Below are 19,286 nucleotides of genomic sequence, written 5' to 3'. Positions count from 1 at the left end.
CCTTGATACACCGTGAATGATAGCTTTGAGAGCCTCTTATGAAACCCAGTTTTTTATTTTTATGTTGTGAGATAACATAAATAATATCAGGTAAAAATGCCAGGGTGATGTAGATACCATACATCACTAGGTGTCAAATGACTTTAAACCAGCTCAAGGCAATGCATGTACTTTTGGAGGACAGAATTTGGGCAGATCTTTTAACATTTTTAATGGTTGTACGAAAGTATACAGAGAAAGTGTGAACAGGGAAATGGAACGCCGAGGCCTTAGCTAGAAGAAACAAAGCAACTTCTTTTCCAGAAAATAGAAATTTTGCCCCACCCAAGATTTGAACTGTAATCTAATAATATTTTTAAGGCAATGTCTTCAATTTCTGAAATGGACAATTTCCTAGAAATGTACCTGGGTAATGGTACCTAAGTAATGGTACCTAGAAACAAGATTTCTGATTATTTAAAAAAAAAAATCTGGTTTATATTTGCATTGTTTGTTACAGCCAAATAGAAATTGGAAATTTAAAAAATCGTTAAACTGAGATAATTTTTAAATTTTTAACGGGGCATTTAATGCAAAATGTAATTCCATGTAGCATTCATGGTTCTTCTGAATGCTATTCTTTTAACTGACAAAGCTTATCTTCTCTCTCTCTCTCCTTATGATAAGAAACATTTTATTAAGCTCTTAAACATTCGATAGACAAAATCTGCTATCAAAGATATTTTTCCCAGTTTAGAGATGCACATAATGACATTTGCATTCTCCTATGTTCAAATGATTTATTCATATTTCTTTAAATTTAGTTGCATGTGCAGGGAAGTTTAATTACCCAGCTATCTACTTGGTTGCAATATTACCCAGAGGACTGCACTTCTTTCTTAATTAAAAATATTTGAACTTAATAATAGAGGACTCTATTAAAACATTAATAAAACATTGCAAGTATACAAGTCCTTAAATTTTACTAAGTAGTGAGCAAGTAAGAGTTGTTTGAGCATTTTTGTCAATCATAATGCAGGAGGGAATTAGGAAGGAATTTTTTCTTTTGAAGGTCTTCGTGCATATGAACTTTGATGAAAAAGCCAATGATGGAAATCTCTCTCTCTCTCCCCCCCCCCCTCCACATACATATTCTTCACACTTTCCTCTAGTACTAAAAGAGAAGGGAGATAGTAGAGGAGATATAACAATGCTTGTAAACTGCAACTGTTTGGTTGCAAACAGGAACTTTTATGAATTAAAGAATTCTATTTTTTCTGTCTTTAAAAAAATAATGTTAATATACTAATAATTACTAACAGGTTCATTATTGGCTTCTGAGGTCTCAAAAGCCATTCATGTTAAAAAGACAAATTTGTTTTGGCTTAAAATATGTGGCTTTCAAACTACTTTGATCCAGTCCATTGAAACTTTAAACAGATCAAGGTATATTTGGATAGGTTCAGTCCATCTTTCTCAAAAGAGATTCCTAACCGAGAGTCAAGTGCTTCATTGGAGCTTTCCTTGGATACTGACTGCTTCAAAAAAAAGTACTAGAGGTCATTCTAGTCCCACAATTGGTCCCTATTTGGTCAATTAGTTTGTCCATGGAAAGAAAGAAAAAAAAGAACACTGCAGTTGTGTAATATGTCTGATAATTTCTGCTTTGTCCATTCGCAGGGGTGTCAAACTGGCAGCCCATGGGCTGGATGTGTCACGCACAGGCCATGCTCACCCCAGCTCCACAAAGGGGAAAAATATGGCAAAATGTCACATGACGGCAACGTTACGCAGAAGTTTGATACCCGTGATTTAAAGGAACAGATTATGGAATAATCTTCCTGAAGCAAGCCTCCTTATTATAATTTAGGATAATACAGACATTTATTTATTCAGAAGTTATTTTACAGTTTTCACGTTTATTTTTATTTGTTCCATATTTTGTATTTTTGAAGATCTTTTCATTGTATTATTATGGAACAGCCTAGAATCACTGAAGGAATGGAAGGCATGTTTATTCTCCAAAATAAATATAAAATAAACATTTGTTAGCTGTAAAGAGTATCACCAGATGGACTTCGATGATGGATGTCTTTTAAAGACTCAAAACAAAGAGTAAACATGGAACTAGAGAAAAACAGAGGTGACCGATATAATTAGGCCTCTATTTGGGATGCTTATAGAATCAAAACTCCAGTGCCTTGACTTCTCGGCATCAAAGTTATGGATGGAATATACATATAGCCAGATAGAAACAAAACAGGAAAGTCAGGAGCTATTGTAATGATACTGTATGTTCTAGACAGGAAAATATCATAAAAATCTGATAGTTTGTATTATCAGAATGCAAACCATTTAAAAATTCTGTAAAGTTCCTGGTCATTGCAGGAATTAACCTATTAATTAATTAACCTATCACTTGAGAAAGGGAAATCTAGATATTAGATAAGAAAATGTAAGACTAGATCAATGAATCAGAATAGAGCTGGAAGGGATCTTGTCTAACCCCCTGCTCAAATAAGAGACCCTATACCATTTCAGATAGGTGGTTGTCCAGTCCTCTCTTAAAAACTCCCAGTGATGAAGCACCTATAACTTCTGAAGGCAAGCTGTTCCATTGGTTAATTGTCCTCACTGTTAGGAAATTTCTCCTTAATTCCAGATTGCTTCTCTTCTTGATTAGTTTCCATCCATTGTTTCTTTTCTTGCCTTCTGGTGCTTTGGAAAATAAGTTCACCCCCTCTTCTTTGTGGCAGTATTCAAATACTGGAATACTGCTATCATGTCACCCCTAGTCCTTATTTTCTCTAGACTGGCCAAACCCAATTCCTACAACTATTTTTCATATGCTTTTGTTTCCAGGCGCTTAACCAGCTTAGTTGTTCTTTCCAAAGTGCACTTTTTCCAAAGTCTCAACATCTTTCTTGTAATGTGGTGACCAAAACCAGATGCAGTATTCCAGATGTGGTCTTTCTAAGGATTTGTAAAATGGTACTAATACTTCACGTGATTTTGATTCTATGTCTCTGTTTATGCAACCAAGGATTGTATTAGCTTTTTTGGCTGCTATATGGTGGGTAATAAAACCAGGAGAATAAGAATTAAATTGGACTATGACTTTTCTGTTATCCTTCAATCACTTCATTTTCTATTTGGGTGGTGGCGGCGGCTGCAATGATGTTCTGAAGTGCAGAGAGGAATGATCTTCATCCACAGATTACTATTGAAATTCTGTCAATTTTCCTTTCCTTTAAACTGACTTGCTAATGTACCGACTTCAGCAGTTTGCTCTTAAAATTACAATAACCTTGCCTTTTACTCCGTGTAGACGTTTGAACCGTTGCTTGATAATGAAACTTAATTTTCTCTCTCTTTCCACCCCCCCAAAGAAATCCAGTTTGATAGCGATTGGAAGAGAAATTAAATACTGACTTAAAAATTCAGGACAAAAGAGCTGAAACTCAACCAGACCTTGGGGATTATCCATGCCAGTAAGTGCTTTCCCTACTTGAGAAGTCTAAGCAGCTGTCCATCATAACATACCAGAGAAAGGCTTGTGAAAACTGCTGTGAAAGGGGTGTGTTTGGCACACTCGTTCTGGTCTTTCCTCTTTCTTTTTGCTCAAAAGAGAAAACATTCAAACAAAGGTTTAAACATTTCACATAAAGGACAACCATCTATGGGGCTGGTATTTTGCTCACCTCTTTGTATAGATTATTAGCAAGCAGAAGTTACTTGGAAAATGCTATTCGTTCCTGAAAGCCTTGTAAGAAAAAAAAAGCTATGAGCCAACAGTTGAATTACTTGCCTATTTTTTTAATGCATGTGGTTGTTAGATTTGCATTGTAGCAGACGGCACTTATTTCCAGTCTCTACTGGCTTAGCTGAAAAGCATGCAATGATGCTTGCAGGGCAGACAGCCCCAAGTGCTACAAACACAAAAACCAAATCTGGTATTTCAGAGAGGCAATCAACCTGTCAAATTCCATGCCTACTACTATTCTAACAATTGGGGAAAAAAGTTCTTCTTATGTGGAATTCAGTCAGAGAGCAAATAGCTTTGCAAATTCTCTTCCAAGGGAACATTACTATGGCATGTAATTATTGATCTGATAACCCAGTTCTGTAAGGCTTTAGGGTGGTGCTAAAAGTAAATGTTGATCTCTAAGGATTTCAATTAAAAAGAAAAATAAAAGAAATAGATCAGGTGTATGAGAATAAATGTCCTACATCACACTAAAGTGCAATCTTTCCAAGCATTTATATTATATTAACCAAATAGCCAGAGAAAATCCATAAGCAGGATACAAGTGTGGAAACATCTTTCATTGTAAAAATGAACAAAATTCTTCAGTGTCTGCAATTGTTCCAAGAAACTTCTTTTCCTCCAGCTGCTAGAAACTTTCTGTAGATATACCAGCCATATTTAAAACCAGTTAATAATAATTCATTAATTTTTCTGCCCTCTTCTTTCACTCATTAATTTAAGAAATGCGAAATTACAATCGGACAGATTGGAAATAAGTTGTTTTTGTAGAAAATGTTTCATTATCCCAAACAAGACTTTGTCAGCCCCTGACAAATCCAGGCATATAGACTGACAAATCATGGCAAATAAATAAGTTTTAAGTTTGATTTTCATAAAAAACTTTTTATATTTGCCTCTCTTTGGTATTAAAAACATATATTCTATCCAAGGTCTATTTACTTACATTTATCCTCTAGCCGGATTTAGTGTGCCTGGGAGACTATGTACTTACATTGCTAACTATTCTTGATCCCAATTAGTAGTCCTATTTTGCCATGAATGTATCTTGTCTTTTTTAAAAATTTATAATTAATTAATCTTTGTATCATGGATCAATCTGGCAGCTTTCTTCCTCTTCCATGATTGATCTTTGCTTTATCCCATGGTAACACTTTCTAAAATGCTAATGTTATTAACAGATGTAAAGATGCAAAAGCTTAAATATCCTTTTTATTCCAACAAGATTTATAAAAATACTTACAAGAATTTGGACTACTGGATTTGAGTCCTCCTGCTGGATTTCTTTTAGGGATTTTCTACTTATTGAACTTCTTAATGCACTGATGGAGAAACTTTTTGAGACTCTAGATATTTCCTTACAGGGTTCAGATAGGTTTCCAACCGGGGATAAACAAGAAGTGGGCAACAAGCTTCTTTGAATGTTATTTGCTTTGTCCATTATCACAACAGCATCTTCAGTACACTGGGGTGATATTTCTTCTTCGGTCTTTTTTGTACAGAAGTTGTATGTCCTGCTTTCAGGACTCTTGGATGCCATTTTGGGAAGAATCTCCTTGGATATTACTGGCTGAGGTAATCCTGATATGAAATAGTTATTTGGAAGATTCTGAGTCTCTTGCACGAGGTCCATGTAACTATCATCCTAGAATAGGGAAACAAGACAAGATGAACACTGCTCATTAACATACGTTTTCCAGCCTCCCCAGAATATTAGAAAAACTACAATCCTTTCTCTTGCCTGAGAGATAACTTTTACACTGATGCTGTCTGGAAGAAAAAAAAAAAAGGATATTTATGAAAAATAAAGCAAGCACAACTAATATTTTTAAATTATGAACATCTAGCCTGAAAACAATTATGATCTGAAGGTCTATTTCTATCTTATTCCAGCCTTATTTCTATTGCAGGAATTGTTACACAATTATTTATTTGTTGATTGGAAAAATCAATTTCAAAATAAAAACTGTTGTTATGCTAAAAAAAAACTGCTGTGAGACTGAAACATTCTGAATAATCAAGAATTTCTTGTTAACTAAAGGGTATTAAAAAAAGCAAAATGTTTAGAATAGGAAAAGTCCTGGAAGAAATCTTTTCTATTTCCAATTATATTATTTAGATTATCATCTTAGTTTAATGAACTCTGATATGAACAAATCCTTTGGTTGTGCTGGAAGCTCCTTCTTAGAAGGTGGAAACCAAACTAGGAAGCTTTTAGTAAACTGTGTATAATGTCATCTATTTTACTTTTTTTCATCTCAGTGAATGATCCAATCCTTCTGGTTTGTAAACCATGTCTTTATTATTATATGTGAAGCAGGCCATTAGTTTTGGTCAATACATCATGGTTAAAGCCAGCATACTTTAATGTGATATTGAATTCAACCAATTATCCTCTTCCTCTAACCTAGACAACCATAATTGACTCAATGCCTTTTCCAAATTTGTATTGTGGGTTTTTTTTTTTGATTCAGAGAAAAAAGGAAAGTATTTTTTCATTAAATGTAATTTCATAACAGCCCACTGTTGCTTCGAAACAAGATGGATAGCAAATAAATTTAATAAATAATCAAAAATTTCCTAGTTTATTTGCCAATCTGTGAAAAGATTTAGGATTGACAAAATATTTCATTTATATCTCATTTTATTAAGAGTGGCCAAATTCCTCTCGTTTAATTATTAATCTATTGAAGTAAAGAGGTTTCCAGCTTTTTTTTTTTAACTGAAGGGTAAAAAAATATCAATTATGATTATGTGCCATCAAGTAATTTTATAGACTCCTAGGGACTGGATAGATTTTCTCCATGAAGATGTTTCACTAATTCTTTCTTCCAACAGTATATTCATCTTGCTGGTGGTCATCCTCTTCTCTTTCTATCCACCTTTCCTAGCATTAGACTCTCTTTGCCAGTGAGTTGAATCCTCATATAATGTGTCCGAAGTAAAATAATTTAAGCCTGGTCATCTGTGTTTTGAATGAGAACTGTAGGTTGGTTTGTTCAATGATTCATCAGTTTCTTTTCATGGCTGTAGATGGTATACTTAGAAGTCTTCTCCAATGTCAAAGTTCAAACACATCAATATTCTTCCTGTCCTGCTTCTTTAAAGTCCACCTTCCACTTCTAAAGAGTATCATGGCTTGCAAAACCTCTTTGTAGATGGAGACACATCATGGTATTTGACTATCTTTCCAAGGTGTTCACAAGTTGCTCTATCCAGTGCTAGTCTGTGGCGTATTTCTTGACTGTATGTTCCTTTTCAGTGGATGGTTGCTTCTAAAAGGCAGAAGCTATCTACTGTTTCAATATCTTCATTGTTAATTCTTTGGTTGTTCTATCTGCTATTGTTAGTTTGGTCGTCTTTACATTTAATTTTAGTCCCCTTTTTTCTCGTGTTTTTCGACATTTAATATTAGAGCTTGCAGATTCTTTGCATTTTTGATATCAGGGTAGCATCATCAACATAGTGGGTTGCTGAAGTTTCTTCCTCCAGTTTTAAAATCATGCTCATTTTCTTCCTACACAACTTCCCCTAATATATACTGCTCAAACAACTAAAGGGAACACAAAACTACTGTATGTAACAAATAAAGTATTTAATAAGGCTATTTCATTCATTCAGATCTCGGATGTCTTCTGCTTGTGTTCCCTTTATTTTTTTGAGCAGTGTATATTGCTCATATGTAACTAAGTTTTTTTTTCTATATTGCTTTCTCTTTCCAAAAGTTCAAATTCCAATATGATACTCTTTTCTTCAGGTTTTGTTCCACAAAACAGCCCTTTGAAGTAAGATGGGCTAAGAGACTGTGACTGGCCCAAAGCTTTCCAGTTTACCTTCAAAATCTAACTGTGGACTAGAGCCTTGGTTACCCTGAACCCAGCCCCCTGGCCTAACCACTACAAAATAATAACTTTTCTAATTAACAATTCAACTTTCTTCTGAATTTTTTTTTTCTATCTCTATCACACATATACACACATCACTTTTTAACACATATCCATACATGAAGAGGAATTCCAGGTGCGTTGCCAGTGGGAATACAGCAAAATAACAGCAAGCCTTTAAACCCATCATATTACCTCTCCATTGCTCTCATTTCCATAGAAATCATCTTCCATTTGAGCTCCTCGCCAGTCCTTGCTCATTTCTTCCTTCAAATCCAAAGAAAAAGTGCAATCTTCTGAAGAAAGACTCAAGGGCTTTCCATGAGGCGCTGATCTAGGTTTTGAGGAGTAAGTGAAAATATCTTCAGGGACTTCAGCTGCTTCTTTGTTTTCATATGTCTGGTCGTCACTTGGGGCAGAGCCTGAAACATCATGGGGTGTTTCATAGGTTATCGGCAGAGGACTGCTGGACTCCAATTGAGAGTTTTCTTTGTCAGGAAATATCCATTCATCTGCAAACATGAAAAGTTGAACAATGCGTATTAATGATTTCTGGATGCTTCTTCGGGAAAAAGCAACAATTTATATTGCAATATGGATAAGTAGGTAGAAATTGAAAAAAAAAATCAAAATATTTTTTAAAAATGATAGTAATTTATCTGTTGGACAAGGATTGGGGACCTCCAGGTTCAAATCCACCATTAACTATGGAATTAACTGGGAGACCTTGGGGCAATCAGTAAGTTGAAAGTATGTTACAATTTTCTTATTCATTTACTTGTTCATCTATCCATCCACCCACCCACCCACCCATCCTCCCACCCACCCACCCACAAGACATGTAAGATCGCTCAACTCAAACAATATGACTTTGGCTGAAGTGTAGCATAAAATCAAACAATAAATCAAGCACACTCCCCCCATTTAACATTAAACATCTACAATATATAAACACAAAAAACACCATATAAAAAGGGTTGTTTTGGTGGGGAATAAAATAAATAGAAATTGCCATATGAGCAGCCTTAGACTCCTTGGGAAAAAACAACAGAGAAAAAAATCTACTAAGTACAGTAAGTAATAATAATTCTAACTTCTCAGAATAGAACAAAATGAAAAGTCTTACTTAGACCTTTAATTCATCTGTCTTGCACTATATATTTGGAGCAGTTCTGCTGAACAAGGTCCTGGTTGCATGGACATATTGGGGACTTCAGTAGGTAGTATGGTGAGAAATCATAGGGCCTATCAATGAGTAATCCTTCCTTACAATGGTACCAGACTATTGCATTCTCCACTTTACTGATCCTGTCTTCAATTTTATAATTTTTAACCTCTCTTCTCAAAATATTTCCAGATTAATTATTTATAGTTAGACACACATATTTTAATTTCAATATACAGATGATTTTGGAGAAATATTAGGCATGATGTCCTCACTTAATGTAGCATTTTGATGTTTATTTTGAAGTAAGATTGTTGATCCCAACTTTGCACGTGTTTTCAATAGTATAGAAATACAAGCTTTTATTGTAATTAATTATCTACCGATAACATTCCTCCACTTTTGTTCTTCCACTTTCTACAGGCAGTGTGTCTTCCAGTTTATTGCAAGGGCCTAGGCTCTTTATGTTATAAATCTTTTTAAGATGTGGTCACAGAACTACTTTGCATCCTGAAACACTAATCAGTGTAGGAGTGCTGGTAAAAACATCCCTAATGAGCAATATTGTTCTCCATTGTACAAGAATGTCAAACATTCTTCTGGATAAAGTACAAAGATGTACCTGGTTATACTACAGTGTGTATCAATAAAGTATAATGTAAACAACGAACAGCAAAATGGTTCCTACAATATGTATCTTGTGAAGTCTTCCCTAAATCCATTTTAGGGGATTCATTGTTACAATAATAGAAAAGAAATCATTCTTAGAAATGATTCAAGTTTGTTCCTATCCGTTTAATCATATCCCTTCATCTACACATCCCCGCTGTATTCTGTTTCTTAGTTATGCTGGAATGTGACTGAAATAATTATCATCACATTTCTTAAAAGTGAGTTTACCCTTCTTCTCCAAAGAGGATTTCTTAAATATTCCGTCTTTTATTTTCAGCTCATGTTTAATTTATACTTGAATCTCAACTCTATAGCTCTGGGCTGGGGTAGGGGGTGGGTGGGAGAACATGAATATATCCATTTTACCAGCTTCCCTTGTGATCAGGCAATACTAATCTTTTTATTTTAGAACAAACAAAAAGCCACTGATATGGATTTAAATAATGGCTGCCAGATCAGCCAGAAGCAATTTTTTTAACTCTTTCATCACTAAATTATATTTTGTTGTTTGAAATGATGCTAGGGAAAATGAGAACGATTAAGGGAAATGTGAAATAACATCAAAGTCTGCTCAAATATGCATCATTCAATTATTTTCATTGAAGGTAATATCATATGCCTTGGTTGCTAGAACCTGAAACATCTTCAGAAACTAATATCACCAACAACTTAATTTTTTTCTTAAAAAAGTCTCAAGTTTAGTCTATTTCATTATTAACAGCAGACAAATATGAAAAGTATAGAAGTTTTATCTCTTTCAATGTATGTAAACAAAAAAGCATAAAGAAGCCCCTGTAAATTTTATTCCGCTAATCGTTGCCAACTATAGGGGGCCATTTCAAGGCCATTTATTCAGCGTTGTCCAAATATGTTTCTGCGATCATGTGGCCAGCATGACATTGTGCAGCACTGTTACCTTGCCACTGAAGGGGTACCTGTTTATCTACTCGCATTTGCATGTTTTTGAACGGCTAGGTTGGCAGGAGCTGGGGGGAGGACAGGAGTTCAACCTGTCACATGGTGGTCAGGTCTCAAACCAGGGATATAAGCTTTCCACCTGACAAGCCCAGCATCTTAACTGCTGAGCTATCGCCACCCATGTACACATATATATGTAATATAACTTATTTTCAATTTCTGGCTGAAATTTTGTTGTTCTTTTGCTTCTGACTCATCATGACCTGATGGCCATCATCTTGGTAGGATTTTCATTAACTATTTTTGTAAATTCTTGTTATATTTTCTTCATCAGTGATCCAGCCACTGTGTCTTCTGTTCCTTTTTATTGTCATTTATTTTTCCATGCATCAAAGTCTTTCCCCAAGATTCTTGCTTCATCCTGGGTGCCCATAATATATAAGCTAGGGCTTCAGTATTAGAGCTTCCAGTGAGCATTATGAATTTACTTTGTCTAATATTGAGTAATTTGTTCTTTCTGCCTTCCAAAGTATTCTCAACAGTCTTCTCTAGCCCCACCATTTAGCCCCAACAAATTTCCACATTTAGATCGATGGTTCCTCTTTCACATTAATATACATCTTGGAAAACCTTGGCCCAGACAATAGGATTCTTTGTCATTGTGATATCTCTGATCTTTAATATTTTCTTTAGATTTACCAAAGTCTGTCTCTCGGATAGTATCATGTCTATTCCTTTGTGCAGAGAAAAGGGGATTGTGGAATAGGGTTCCGAGAGTATCCTATTTAATATGCTTTCTAGGTTCCTTCTAATTTACAGATCGCCAATTTTCACTATGCAAGCAAGGTGCTTTTTTTGGCCTCATGACATTGAGTATTGGAACTAGGCAAACACTGAACCAATCACAAGTGCAATTTAGGAAGGGTAATAACAACACATAAACAACATTTATGATGTTGCCCATCCAATACAAAGTGAAGAACCCCCTTCCTAAATTGAACTTGTGATTGGTTCCGTGTTTGCCCGGGGAGGATAGATTTTGTTCAGCTTGATACTTTTGGAGAATTAGACAAAAATTTAAATTTGATTGAAATACAAACAAGTGGAAAAAGAATCTAGCGAATAGTATTGCGGAACTCTGTTTCACACCAATTATTGCACAGTTCAAAATTAATGTAAATTATGACCATAGTAGCATTGATACTTGCTTACAAATGAAAGAGACGTGTGTTCTAGAGCAAACAAAATTTTATTAGCTCTGAGTCACAAGAAATGCTGAAATTCTTCTATGGGGAGTCAGGGGGGGATATCAAATGTATCCATATCAATTGTAATGAATAATTTTGTGTAACTTCTTAGGAAAATATGTAAATTACTGTGTAATCATGGTAGTGCAGCAAACATGATAAATACAAGAATGATCACCTAAATTTCTAATTACTTTCACTGCAGAGTCAGATTTATGCTGGAGCCTCTAATTGCAGCCTCACATTTTAATGAAGGTTTTAACACGACATAAAAAAGCTGACAAATGATATACAATATTCATTTGTTTTATTTCTTTCTTCGCCACCAATTTCCCTTTTGTAATGACATTGTGCACCTGCTAGAGAAGATATGTTTATACATTTTCTATGCTGCCAGTTTAAAGAATTTCTGTTCGTAACTGGAACAAATCTAACATAAAGCAGTGCATATTATCTTTGGATTATAGATCAATTTACAACGGAAACAAACACATATTCTGCACTTCCCTTGCATTATTCTGTATCTCCACAATTCCCTCCACATCTTTAATGTTAATAGACACAAGATATTTGTTTTCTTTTTTGCAATATTTCAGTATTTATTTCAACTGCATTTATCTGGGACTAGAATCTTTAGACTACCATATATTCTCCAGGAAGGAGTCAAAAGCTAGTTAAAAAGGAACTAAACTGTTTGGTCTTTGCCCCACTTTCTCCTACCTCTTTTGTATATTTGACTTAGTATTTGTTACAGTCAATTTTGACTATAAAATTATTATTTACCTCAGCATTAAGTTATATGATCAAATTTTGACTTGCCTATTTTTCCATCTGGTTTGCCCGATTTATGTGATGGGATAGTGTAATTCTTAGTTAACAAACTCAACATATTAATTTGAGTGACAAATGAGATTTAGCAATCATTACATTCAACTTCTGTTGAGGAGCAAAATAATTAATAGTTTTCTTGAGTCTTGACTTTGGATGGGGTGGTGTTGAGGTAATGATTTCACCTCAGGGAATCCCAAGAGAACTTATTTACAAAAACTGAAAACCAGAAATCCCTTTCCTCAGTTTTATTCACCAAAAGAGTTGAAAATATTTTTTAAAAGGTTTTATTGATGCTTTTATAACCTGGAAGCTGATGTGCTATGATGTGCTCACTACTTTGGACTATACTGGTCACCCAATGAAATTAGTATTTTGAGGGCAATGGATTGTACTGTGCATTGTAAAATAAACAGTAAACAAAACTCCATATGGCGTAATGGTAAAGTCTTTATCTGGCAACAGGGAGATCCAAGTCCACTTTTGCTCATGAATGTTTGCTGGGTAATGTTGGCCTAAACTCTTTCTGTAAGCTCAACCTACTTAATGGGGTTGTTGCAAAGGAAAAATAAATGGGAGCAGGAAGGCTATGGATGCAGCCTTGAGCTTCTGAATAAAATACGGGATATAAGTATAATAAAAGAGAAGACTAAAAAGATTGTCGGTGGCATACAAGATATAGAGAAATATATGCTACAACGGTGTTACTTGTTATCTCCACTTTTCACTTTCTTGGTCACCATGTTATGAATAACTGATAGCTTTTTCTACTAAATTTTTTATTCCTTTAATTGAGTTAGATTATTCTGAGAGTGGTCAGAATGACTATTAGTTAGCTAATATTTAATTTAACTAAAGTCCAGGAGAACAACTGTTCATTAAGCAATTGTTTCAATATCCAGAATTGGATATTGGGCTTTTAATTTTTTAAAAAAATATAATTTGCTCCTCAGAAATACTGAATACAGTAACATTTAAAAACTGGCATTGGCAATTAGTTTTGCTGAGAGTGTCACTCTTCTGTTCACTGTTTTTTTTAGTATATATAAAGACCAATTTCTTGTTAGTTTTTCCTCCTTTGTTCTAAAAGCACAAGACATTCTTTATCTATATGCACTTTGTGTAATTCTGCAAATCCCGATTAATGCTCAGAAGGAAATTCCATTCTGAAAGTTTTGATTTTCATAATCCCTGTAATATTCCCTGAAACACAAGAGATCTATTATCTTACACTGAAAGAGCTGTGATATTAAAGAACATAAAATTTACACTGCACTGCTGACTGTTTGTGGGCCATTGTTGTAAATTTTCTCAATGGCACAGATAGGAAGGTGCCTAGAAGAAAAAAGTTAGAAAAATAATATTGGCTATTTGCAATACCAAATTGTAAAGGAATATTTTTCTTTTGAAAATCAACAGGATTTGTTTTTAAATTTGCAAGACAGCTTTAATAGGCAAAAGCTAATCCATGCATGTTGATGACGATTCTCAGCCATCCTTGTAGAGTTGCCTGTAAGTTGAGACATGGCAACTGGAATACTTTTTCTTTTTGAATTGAAATGTTTTGCTGCTTATCCAATTCGTTTCTTCAGTCTGCAGTGAAGTCTAGTTGCCATGACTCTATACAGGTTTACTCAGTGAATTTTAATTAGGTTATTATACCATAATTAGGTCACTACAGGTATGATTTTCACTATGATCCCGTTTTTGAACTCCACATTACATTTTTCCTATAATGAGCTCATATATTCAGTTGCTAGTTACCAAACACACAACAATGAATTTAAATAAATCAAGTGATATACCTGCATATGTAAACCTAGGGTCAATTACAAAGTGATATGGATACATATATGACTAAGACTTGTGCAATAATTCCTAAATATAATATAGTTTTTGAACGGTTCTTGGCTCTAGAAATATTCTGAAATCAAATCATGAAACTTACAGGCTGACATGATATGGCTTCTGTCAACTCAACCTGACTCGCAAGAATATTGGAAAACAATTTAGTAATAAAAGAAAATATCCTCTCCACAAGTATCTGTTTCCACTGCAATGTCTTATTGCCATCTCCACTTGACAGCCTTCCTAATTTTAAAATCAGGTCACTCACCTGTTGAAAACTCAGTTGTCCAAGCAGTAAAACAAAGAAAAGTGTTATTAAATTTACTATATAGTTTCTTGAAGCAATTAATAAAGAACAATTTAAAAATGTTTCAGTGTCAGTTTTTATAACTATTGTGTCAGCATCTTACCCTTATCCAGGGAAACTTGATTTGTGTTACAGATATTTTGTATATTTTTTTCATCTAAAGCCGTATCAAGAGATGATGGAGACTGTTCAGTCATTATTGTATCTTGTATTGGTTCTGTTCTCTTTTCCAAACTTGGCATTTGGCATGACCTTTTTGTCCTAATGCTTGATTTTGTTATCTTTAAAAAAAGGGACATTTTCTGATGTTATATCAATTCAGTATAAAGTACATTAAGAAAAAGAGACAGAAAAAACTGAATTGGAAGTTTAATTAAAAGGCTAAATTTGGACAATGGTATCCAAGTGATATTTTATCTAGAGGTAAGCTTATACTATTGAGTGTCAGTAAGTCTTTTCAAAATAAACTGTACTTCTATCATTTAAAAAAAATAACAGCTAAATAAATAGTAAAATAGGAAATTTAAATTTCTATTACAAATATTATATTTCATTACCATATATAACAAAAAGAAGAAAATGTGAGGCTCAGCAGGACAAGGCGGGACTGTGTTGTCTTACTATACAGACTATAGCCCTTGCTCCATGAGTACTTGCATAACTTAATACAGGTAGTCTTTGATTTACAACAGTTTATTCAGTGACCGTTCAAAGTTACAACGGTACTAAAAAAAGTGATTTATGACCAATTTTCACACTTATGACTGTTGCAGCATCCCCATAGTCACATGACCAAAATTCAGATGCTTGGCAACTGGTTCATGTTTCTGATGGTTACAACCTTCTGACAAGCAAAGTCAATGGGGAAGCCAGATGCATTTAACAACCATGTTACTAATTTAACAACTGGAGTGATTCACTTAACAACGGTGGCAAGAAAGGTTATAAAATGGGAACAAAACCTACTTAACCAATGTTTAATTTAGCAACAGAAATGATGGGCTCAATTGTGATCATAACTCGAAGACTATCTACAGGATGTTTTCTGCAATAAGATTCAAAGTTTTACGTTTTGGGTTCTTGTCAGAGCAAGAACTTATGCTACTGCTCTACCAATTGTTTGGTAGGTTAGGGAAGAACATGATGAATTGGATGATGAGATATTCGGCTTAGGAGAACTAAAGCTTCTCCCCAGTGATATTTTGCAAAGGGGAAATAACAATCTCAATCCCCTATGAAATAGTACCACAGAGAGGAAGTGGGGGAACGGGAAATATAAAGCTTCCTCCCCCAACAACATCAAAGCTGACATCAGCCAGAGCATAGAAGAACTCAAATATGTAGTGTTAAATCAGAAAACATGGAGAGACCTGGCCAATAGAACTGCCAAGAGTGGCACACCACTGGATAACTTCATCACCCTCAGAAACTCTAATCATAATTACAGATTTGAATCTTGTGATGGTGCAGTGAGTGGTTAGAATGCAGTACTGCAGACTAATTCTTCTGCCCGCTGCCAAGAATTCGATTCTGACCGGCACAAGGTTGACTCAGACTTCTATCCTTCTGAAGTCAGTAAAATGGAGACCCAGATTGTTGGGGGCAATATACTGACTTTGTAAACTGCCCAGAGAATGCTATAAAGCACTATGGGGCTGTATATAAGTAAGTGCTATTGCTATTTGCCTTAACAATGAAGACCATCATAATGACAGTGATGTGCTCAACGAAGTGAGTTGTGACAAGTCAGGTGGATACGCAAGCAATTATGATGCAATTATACTTCCCAAGCCACTATATATAGAACAGATAGCTGAGAGCATCCATACTGGAGATGACCAATCTAATAAAGAAGATTCTATTTGCAACCATAAAACAGTTTTAATTCATTTCCCCAATCTGTCTCACCTTTATCTTGGATTAGATACTTGAAATGTGGTGAATTAGATATGGTTAACTACTGACTGACAAGTGATAAAAGTTTGTTCATGCTCCAGATTATGTTGACTTAATGATGCATATTTATATATAATACATGCATACATACACATAAGGGATATGTATTGTTATGACTTGGAATAATAATACTGTGAAATATTTGGGTATTGGTCTGATGTGTCTCTCCATTAATCCCAAAGAGGAGGTTATTTAAAAGTTGAATATTTCTTCCTTTCTTCTGGAACAGAATTATATTGTTTGGGGATAAAATCTCTTGCTGCCATTATTCAATATAGTTCAGTGAAGATAGCATCCCTAATATTAAGAGTTATAACAGCTATTCATGACTGTGAATTTCTTGACTGCTACCTAATCTGCCTGTCTAAACAGTGGAGAATCTCTACTCTCCCTCTATCAGAAAATGTTAAAACATTTACATTTCACTGAAATCAATAACCAATAAAAGTGATACACAGATGCCCTGTCACACAGGTAGCAAAAAATGTAGCAACATTTTTCACACTTCAATAATTATTAGGACAAACACTACAAACATGTGAAATTGGACAGAATACTGTTTTTATTAATATTAAAAACCATAGTCCTTTGTACTTTACATACAATAATTTTCAGTAAAAGATATAAAGTGTTTGTCTGTGTCTGCACATATGCAAATACATTTTTGCTTAGTGTTTAGCACTCTCAACACCCAGCAATAACTTCAATTTTTTTCCAAATGTTGATGGATCTTAATAGAAAGCATTACATTACAAGCACATGTTGCAATCTCTCTGTTGCACTTTTACATGGGTTAGATTATGAGAAATTGGAACTGTGCATTTTAAATTTGATCAGAAAAAAACATTGAAGGTTTGAATTCCTTTTTTCATTTCACTGCTGTCAAAATTACCAGTTGATATGCTTGGGAGGCTGGAAGGTAGACACAGAAATAAGAATATTCATGAAATGTAATACAGTAGTATGTGGGAAATACCTTGGGAGACAGGGCAAAGAGATACTGGGTATGGTCCATACCTTGGGTATGCTCAGATAAGAAACAGCATAGCCCACAGGTGAGTAGTGGTTAGGGCAAAAGGATTCAAAAGGACTGTCCTAAGTTCTCGGATGTAAAGATGATGGAGTGAGAATTGTATTTGTACACCTGTAAGATTCTGTTAATGTAGCTTTACAATAAAGTAGATTTAGTTTATCTGGTCGTATTTCCCGTCTGGTCTACCTGGTAAGGTTGACATCTACAGTGAGTCAAATATTTCTTACATAATGAATTCTCACTGTGAAAATTTGACAAGGTAAGAGAATGTCATAAAGACAATAGAAGACAAAGGTAGGAGCTGATCACTGAAGATTAGCTTTATGATGTCACCTGAAAGTAAAATCTGATTGACTGCATAACCCTGTGACATCACTATCCTGACTTAATACATGGACAGAACAATACTTTAGTTTAACACACAAGGCAGTTGTCAAAAGGCAATGAAAAGAAATCCCAGATAGTCCCTCTGCAAGATTATAATGAATGGTTCTGATAACATATGTTCCACATCTTTTAGCAATCTGCAATATAATCCATTTTCTCCTAAATTTCTGCAACTCCGAAACAGTCTCTCTTTGCACATTTGTTTAACATGCCTGAGAAAATAACAAAAAAAACCAAAAAAAAACAGCCCTGTTGGTCATTCCTTATCCGAGAGTGCCCAAGTTTTTTTAATTCACTTATTCTATTTGTACAACTGCCCATCTCAACCAAGTGACTTTGTGTGGCTTATATAAAACCATAAAATAATTAAAAACAATAGAACCAGCCAGAAAATAAATACATTCAGCAGCCAAGATAGTTAAAAGATTGACAGTAAAGCCAAGAAACAGGATCCTTCACACATTACAAGGTCCAGGCCTGGGTATATGGCCACGTTTATAAAGCTTTGTGAAAAGTCAACAGGGTTGGGGCCATTCTAATCTCCAAGGGGAAAAATATTCCACTAAGCAGGGGCTTAGCCAAGGAGACCCTTCTTTTAGTTTCTACCATTTGACACTGTACTATGCCCAATCTGCTGGACTGAGTTGGGCAGGTAGAGACTCTAGGCCAGATGCGTCACGCACAGGCCACGCCCACCCCAGCTCCGCAAAGGGAAAAACGTGAAACTTCATGTGACAGCAATGTGACGTTGCAAGTTTGACACATGTGTTCTAGGCCAAGCATAGTCTAAGACAGGAGGGGTCTCCAAACTTGGTAATTGTAAGACTTATGTACTTCAACTCCTAGAATTCTCCAGCAGCCAGGTCTAAGAGAAAGTACAGGCCTCAGCTGATCCTTTCTCCACAGGTCTACCATGTCTTCTCCTATCAGCTACTGCCAATCAACCAGCTGTTTCCTTTTGCCTTTCAGTTTCATTTACCACCAAAAGCTATTAATCTGTACACTGAATGCTACCTCAGGATTTGGGCAAATGCCTCCAAATACCCAGTTGCAAGGATACCATCACAGGACAGGTGCAGTGAGTAGGGAGGAAGATCTTGAAGGAAACATGAAGTTCTGTTATTAAGGCAAAGCATATTTTAAGCCCATAACAGAGAGAAAGTAATAGCCAGCTCCCTAATTCAGTATAGAAAGTATACTTAGTATAAGGAGGAGTATGAGATCTAACACAATCAGACTGGCAAGATTTTGTAATAAAAGTAGTTTTAGGCTTCCTGTGGAGTTTATTTCTTGATC

At 35.0% G+C, this 19,286-nt stretch overlaps 1 protein-coding gene across 3 annotated transcripts in view; it reads right to left on the bottom strand.

The window, feature by feature from the left end:
• CFAP20DC (CFAP20 domain containing) overlaps positions 1-19,286 on the bottom strand; it is a 156,700-nt gene that overhangs the window by 60,810 nt on the left and 76,604 nt on the right. For all 3 annotated transcript variants that reach the window (XM_034408787.3, XM_087887997.1, XM_034408789.2), the window contains 3 exons: positions 14,718-14,895; positions 7,825-8,141; positions 4,989-5,390 (listed from right to left, as the gene is read on the bottom strand). In XM_034408787.3, the coding sequence (XP_034264678.1) occupies positions 4,989-5,390; positions 7,825-8,141; positions 14,718-14,895 (897 nt within the window). The remainder of the gene's footprint in view (positions 1-4,988; positions 5,391-7,824; positions 8,142-14,717; positions 14,896-19,286) is intronic.

Source organism: Pantherophis guttatus, chromosome 2, assembly GCF_059756535.1.
Source record: "Pantherophis guttatus breed Tessera chromosome 2, ASM5975653v1, whole genome shotgun sequence".
Classification (NCBI taxonomy): domain Eukaryota; kingdom Metazoa; phylum Chordata; class Lepidosauria; order Squamata; family Colubridae; genus Pantherophis; species Pantherophis guttatus.
This window is presented reverse-complemented; position numbering and strand designations above follow the sequence as displayed.